This window comes from Neoarius graeffei, chromosome 14 (assembly GCF_027579695.1).
Source record: "Neoarius graeffei isolate fNeoGra1 chromosome 14, fNeoGra1.pri, whole genome shotgun sequence".
NCBI classification, from domain to species: Eukaryota; Metazoa; Chordata; class Actinopteri; order Siluriformes; family Ariidae; genus Neoarius; species Neoarius graeffei.
Window position 1 is genome coordinate 61,652,727 of NC_083582.1, and position 7,500 is coordinate 61,660,226.

At 37.2% G+C, this 7,500-nt stretch overlaps 1 protein-coding gene across 2 annotated transcripts in view; it reads right to left on the reverse strand.

The window, feature by feature from the left end:
- Positions 1-1,460: 1,460 nt before the first annotated feature.
- tmem94 (transmembrane protein 94) overlaps positions 1,461-7,500 on the reverse strand; it is a 78,251-nt gene continuing 72,211 nt past the window's right edge. For both annotated transcript variants that reach the window (XM_060940192.1, XM_060940191.1), the window contains 4 exons: positions 7,349-7,434; positions 6,132-6,225; positions 4,676-4,852; positions 1,461-4,501 (listed from right to left, as the gene is read on the reverse strand). In XM_060940192.1, the coding sequence (XP_060796175.1) occupies positions 4,429-4,501; positions 4,676-4,852; positions 6,132-6,225; positions 7,349-7,434 (430 nt within the window). In that variant the 3' untranslated portion in view covers positions 1,461-4,428. The remainder of the gene's footprint in view (positions 4,502-4,675; positions 4,853-6,131; positions 6,226-7,348; positions 7,435-7,500) is intronic.

Below are 7,500 nucleotides of genomic sequence, written 5' to 3' on the forward strand. Positions count from 1 at the left end.
ACACACACTGCTCTGCTCACTCACACAGAACAACTCTCTGTCTCTTTCCGTTAACGTTTCGGGTTTCTTCAGCTTCAAGTTTGTTTTTATTTTAGTTTGTAATTACTTATAACCAGTAGAGTTCTGGTAAACGTGGGTTCGTTCAGACGTGGTGCTTGGTAGAAAGTGACTCGTGTTGCGTCTCTGCCTGTCGGAGATTTTTTTTCTTTTTTTAACCGTCGGTTAAAAACAGTTTTTTTGACTTCACGCATTGGGTGTCTGGCACTTTCTTGCTGTAATTCATGTAAAAATAAATGTAGTAGTGGTATAAATATTACAAATTAAGCTACACACACACACTCTGCCGGTCGTCGGATTTTTTTTTTTTTAACCGTCAGTTGGCTCTAAACAGTTTTATTTTACTTCACGCACTGAGTGTCTGACACTTTCTAGGTAGTAGTGGTATAAATAATATCACAAATTAAGCTACACACACACACACACACACACACACGGTGTGGAAATAAAAAAAAATCAAAAAGAACCAAAAAAAAAAATCACACTGATCATAAAAAAATTAAAAGTTAAAAAAAGAAAGTTATGTTGAGTATGAAAACTCTTGTTCATTACATTTCATTTCATAATTGCAACCGCATGTGTTGTATTCATTGATGCAAAACTTGTTCTAGTTCGTTTGCTATCGTGATCAAAACCATTGATCTGAAGCTCAATGCTGATGCTGTCCTGTAAATAGTTTTCTAATCAGCAATAAATATAACAATTTCTGATCAACCCATGTCAATTGCATGCTTAAAATAACATACTGGTTAAAGCCCCGCCCGTTTCAAGACAACCAGACCCACTTCCTGGTTAAATTCCGCCCACTTCCGGGTTATGCCCCGCCCACTCCGAGTACGGCTACAGATAACGCTGTAACTCGCTCATCCCTAATATGTATTTTATATATATATATATATATATATATATATATATATATATATATTTAGACACACACATATAGATACACACACGTGTATATATATGTATATAAAATACACACACACGGTATATACCCTGGTGAAAATAAATGTGCTAAGTGTACTAAATTTAGCACACTTTCGTGTACTTGAAGCCACACTAATCATCAATATACTTCAAGTGTGTTTATGATTAGTTAACTTGAGGCATCCTATTTTGGAACAACTAATTTTGTACTAAATATATTTTAATTGTAATTAAATTGTAGAAAAGTGCAACTTGAAGTGTATTTAGTGTACTTTTATGTGCTAAATTACACATAACATTCACTTAAAGTATATTTTAGTATATTTCTATAAAGTGTAATATAGTATAATTATTTTAAAGTGTGTTAAAAGTGTTAGCGTGAAAGCGTGATGTTAGTATACTTATATATTTACAAAAAGTACAATTTATGTAAGTACATTTTCAATATACTATTGAAAATATGAATATACTTTAAATACAATAAAGTACATTTATTTTTCACACAGACGTGTGTATACACACATTTTACACACGTGTATACACACAAATATATGTGTGTGTGTGTGTTACACACACACAGAGATAATCTATCTATCTATCTATCTATCTATCTATCTATCTATCTATCTATCTATCTATCTATCTATCTTCAAAAAGGTCACCACTTTCAAAACCCTAGCCTTGTATATTTATATTTAATACACCACCATATTTTTAAAATGAAGATATTTAATTAAAAAAAAATCACATATCAATTGGCAAAAAAAAAAAAAGACATCTTAAAAATAGAAAAATGTACATTTATAAACTTTGTGAACATTCGCAAATCTTTTTCATGAGTTGCTGGCAACAACCAATATACACTCTCAGAAAATAAAGTACATTATTGTACCTTTAGGGGTACAACAGCTTGTCACTGGGGCAGTACCCTCTAAGGTACTTATCTGTACCCTTTATTGACTACTTGGAACATATATGTAACTTTTTAGCCCTAAAAAGGATACCTTGAGGTCCAATAATGAGCCCTAGGGGGTACATAAGTGTAAACTGTACCTTAGGGGACAGAAATGGACTCCTACTGTACCCCTATTTCTGACAGTGTAGGCTTTTATTCTGTTATTATTATTTGCACAAACATCTGTACAGTAGAGAGACTGAGCATGGTTCCAAAGGGATGGCTAAGGCTGATATGACTGATGAAAGTCCCAGCAACATCTGCAGTGCATGCAAGACCCAACATTCTCAAAAAAAAGTTTAACCACTGCATTCATGTATGTCTTAATCATGCATATATGTTAGCACAAAAAAAGCACACATTCAAATGTTTTTTTTAAAAAGGACAAACTCCGTAACTGTACAAAACGTTGTGCAATCAAGCTCCATTACACAAGCAAAAAAAAGTACAGAATTAATCAGTGCAAAAAAACAAAACAAACAAAAACTTATCTGCTGATTACACCTTCCGTCATTTCTATACCAGCACTAAAACGGCAATTAGAAAGTCACTCAGTTGATGCCTGCTTGATAATCACTGCCCTGTCTGATATACAGATGCTTATACACACATGTTTCAAACCGCCCTGAGGTGGAAACATAGCAGAACAAACAGTTTGAATACATTCTGTGCATGGACTTAAAGATCTGCCTACAAGTTGAAGAGTAGCGTGAAGAAACAAGGCATGGTGTTCTGCACATATAATATCTCTTCATACACAGCAATTGTGTGCGAAAAAAAAAAGTCTTGCTTAAGTATAATGCACCATCCATAAAAATATAGACAGGTGTGCCATAAAATAAATAAATAAATAAATAAACCAGATGCAGGAACTATTAAGAAAAGCCTGGTTAAGATGGATAAGAAGAATGGAATCGTGTATAATCATATGGAATAAGTACTTACAATAAATCTTTAGTAAAGGTAGCTTAACAGAAATGAAAAAGAGCTTGAAGGCATGAAGAGCTCCTACTATATGGAGTTCAGAGAGAAGAGAAGTACATAGTAGTCTAGAAGTGCGTGTAGGCAAAATGGGTGAGATGGAAGAAAGTGAAACAGGCAAACTGAAGCAACGTTTTTGTGGCGACGGTGGATTAAAGCCACAGTGAGTTTTTGCTTGACCTTAAACAGGACATTACCTCTAAAGGAAAGAGAAATGCTGGTCATTTCAAGAAAGCATATTGATCACATATTGATCAGTAAAACCCCCTGTATTCTCATTTAAACATTTCTATTTACATTTCTTCATTTGGCAGATGCGATTCCCCAATGTGACTTTCATTTGCTCAAGAAGTCCAGCAGTGGTTCTCTGGAGACCCTTAGATTTGTTCTTCCACACAGTCCTCTGATCACCAGCTCAAAACCTTCACCTAGACCACTGAGCCACTCATGATGAAGAATATTTTTGAGGCAATCAGCATGAGGTAGAACAGCCATCAACTCAATCAATCACACCAGTATAAGCTATCGCAAGACAGAAAATCGTCATATAAAACAGCTTTCTCTGTGGAATCAAATTAAATATTTTACAGTTCAGAGTTTCAGATAACTGATTCGATATAGTGATCCAACTAACCAAAGGATCTTTGAGTAAGCAAAACATTTTTGCTCTTAGCTCTTATTTTGGCTGACATGTATCAAGTCAGAGCATTTGTTAAAAGCAGCTCCATTCGTAGTGTCGTTTGATAAGCACGCCGTCATTAATTTGAACAAACTCGTTAGATTTGTAATGCAAAACTATCCATCCATCCATCTCTGTGGCATGCATTAGGCATGAGGTATTTGGAAAGATGTACAAAGACACGGACATTCAAATCTATTCAGTATTTTGTGATGCATGGCAATTAATTGGAAACAAGATGAAGAAACTACCGAGGTGTGTAAGAATTGTACGATAATAAGACGATAAAACAGCATGTTCCTTCTGCTTTTTACGCATTTCCTGTAACCACTGAGAAAACTCATCCCAAGTCCTATATTACTTTAGCTTATAATTAAAATCCAAGTCAAATCATAATGTGCCTTATCAAACTTCCACACTTGTCTTGCATACCATTAGATTACTAGATACAGAGATTGTTCATCTATAACCATCCTGTGGTTTTTAAGATAAATTTAAAAACCCCAATTGTAGCCGACTAAACTGATCCACTTTTCTATACCATGACAGTTTTTTCCTACTCAAACCAGAGGGAGCATGCATACAAACAACTCCAAAAAGGGAAACAACATTTTAACATGGAAGCTAGTGATGGAGAACAGATGCAGTCTCATTATTCTGGTGACCTGAAGTGATGCTGGATCAGTTTGTATGTTAGTGTTATAGTGAGGCACTGAGAAGAGGAAAAAAAACAAACAAAACAAAACAACCAACTCCTCTCACTCCACTGCTCATCCATGGGAACAGTGATCTTACAGCAAAAGAGACATGTGTTACAAGTTACAGCAGCTCAGAAAGGAGAGTTCATTCCCAGCTTCGTCTCAAATTGAAGCTTTTGCCTCTTCTGGTAACGCACACGTACCCTGTAACGGACAAGATTTCTATTACTGCATGTAGTAAATTATTACAAGTAATTATTGCACTCTAAGAGCTGTGCTCACATCTAAAGATATTTCAGCTAAACATAAATATTGCTCAGTCAGACCATTCAAACAAAAAAAAAGCTTGGCTTCTCTCTTGATCGGATCGGGCCGTACCTGATCTCGTGCAGTTTGACAACCTCGTTGATCAGCACCACCAGCACAATGGATAGCGACACCATCAGCCACACCTCCATGGGCACATGGCTTAATGTAAAGTTCAGACTTGTCGTATTACTTCTGTCTTGCCATAAATTATAATCTGTTATAGCCTGCACCACCTGACCCAACAATCTAGGAGAGGAGAAATGAAATAATAAGCATTTAGTTCAGCATTTAGAGTTGTGCTAACATTAAATTCATGTCTACATCATACAGATGTTTCATTCACCTGAGTAATACCACCATTAAACAACAAGCCTACAGTTAAAGGACAAAAACCAGAATGTCAAGGACTTAGTAGGGCATCTGGCCTGCCATCAAAACACCCATGACTACCAAAACATCAAATAGAACTGAAATGTGACAGTGTGAGAGGACCGACCTCCAGGACAAATTACTTACAACAGGAAAATCAACACAGGACTAAGTTTTGTTCCCTAAGCGAAGCGCTACCCAAAACGTCGATCAGAACTGAATTCGTATGATAAATGTGAGAGGAGATACAATTCTAGTCAGAAGAAAATTTATTAAGTTGACCCAATTACTAATTTCTTAGCAAAAAATTGACCATGCAATGACCAAGTTTTGTGCAGAAGGACTAGCTCTTTCAAAAAAACAACAACAAACAATCAGAACTGAAATCCATTGAGAACTGAGGGAGGAGACACAATTTAACTGAAAATAAACAAAGTTGTCAACAAAGTTGAAAACAAATTGTTTATAACAAGAAAATCAACAAACAAATGTTTGTTGGGAGTGGGAGTGGATATGCCCAAGTGCCCAGAACTTGCCAAAGTGTGGTGATCTCAGGCATGGAAGCTTCTCTGCATGCTCGTGGATATCTTTCTCTCCAAGTAATTCAGAGCACCTCACACTCTCTTCTAACAATCACAGTCGCTGATATTACACTACCAGCCTTGCATTCTTTATCAAAAGACACCAGTTCAATGCCACACACTCTTTCCAATATATTGGCCAATGCTCATAATTAGCTTTAGATAGATACGTCGCAATTTGCAATTAGCAAGCAACTAGAGAAGACTGTGGATGGTTCAAAAGATACAACCTGGAAAATGTGTTTATGGAACCAGAAAACAGTGGTAGTAAAAATAAACTACGTTTTCATGAACCATGTTATTATGTAACCTTTGGCAGTCCACAGTTAACACGTTCAGACACAAAGCAGATCATGTCAAAAAGTTAATAATAGTTTCTATTAGCCACACTTCAGTCAGGGGACTTGTTCCTCTATTACATGTAAGCAAGCTGCAGCCTCTCACTTGTCAGCACCTCTAAATATGGAAGCAGGTATATGAATTGAAGAGTGCAGTACGGAACCGCAGGACTTCATCTTAACCACATCTCTACACTAGTTACCTACTCACACGCAATGTGAAACACAGACACTCACACAAGAGGCACAGTTAAACACCACCAGGTGTTGCTGAAGGGATTCTTCCTCCACAGTGGCTGAGAACGGTGCACGTAGCTGAGAGAAATCACCACTGAGAGAGAGAGAGATGGTAAGATCATTTATAGAACCCATCATAGAAGTCTGTCGCATTGCATTACTCCATAGTGATACTTCATTATATTCTATCCACATTCACTGGATATGAGCAATTGTGTGTTCTGATTGGCTACTCCGCTACTAGGATATCGGCTCATATACCGTGAGTAGAGAAAAACAAAATGGCGGCTTTGTTATCAAGTCCATCCATTATCCATAACTGCTTATCCTGTGCAGGGTCGCAGGCAAGCTGGAGCCTACCCCAGCTGACTATGGGCGAGAGGCGGGGTACAGATCATCGCCAGATCATTGCAGGGCTGACACAGAGACAAGCAACCATTCACACTCACATTCACACGTACGGTCAATTTAGAGCCTCCAGTTTACGTAACCGCATGTCTTTGAGGGAAACCGGAGCACCCGGAGGAAACCCACACAGACACAGGGAGAACATGCAAACTCCACACAGAAAGGCCCCCGTTGGCCACTGGGCTCGAACCCAGAACCTTCTTGCTGTGAGGGGATAGTGCTAACCACAACACCACCATGCCACCCCTTGTTATCAAGTATTTAAAAGAAATAGATAGCTAAGAGAATATAGTCCCCCTCAAATCTCCTGTTCCACACTTGAGCCCAGTAGGTGGCGGTAATGCACCTTTAAGTTGGTTTGCTAGCTGTCAAAAAACCCTAAAGAAGAAGAAGAACAAAAATGGCGGCACGAAATAAAAACTCTACCTGAAAACAAAACCCTAAAAACCACAAAAAAAAGGAATTAAAGTATTTGATGGTAAGAACACATCTTTTTTTTTTTCAAGAATTATCATCATATTTGTCACAAATTGCTACAGTCATTTTGCTGGTTTGTTTACATTCTAAGCAGAAATGATTTTATCGGACGTTTTGTATAAAGTTTTTATTTATCGAATTTGCAAAAAATAAAAATGCTCCATTTCTCAAAATCCAGTGAATGTGGATAGAATAAAACAGTTATTTCACGAAATCGAGTCGTACATGAGCTGATGAGGCGTGTAGTGCCGAGTTGGCTATCAGCTCATGTATGACTCGATTGCATGGAATAACTTAAATATACATAAACATTCAAAGTAAGTAGGTCTTACCAGTATGCAGAGCCAGGAAGCCTGCCATGACTTTCTGGATGAGCAGCAGACCGTTAGATAACTCAGAAAACCACTTTTCTGATGAGCTGCAATCAAGGATAAACGTGATTATGTCTTAGTCAATAATAAAAGCACTCTTGACTATGATAATC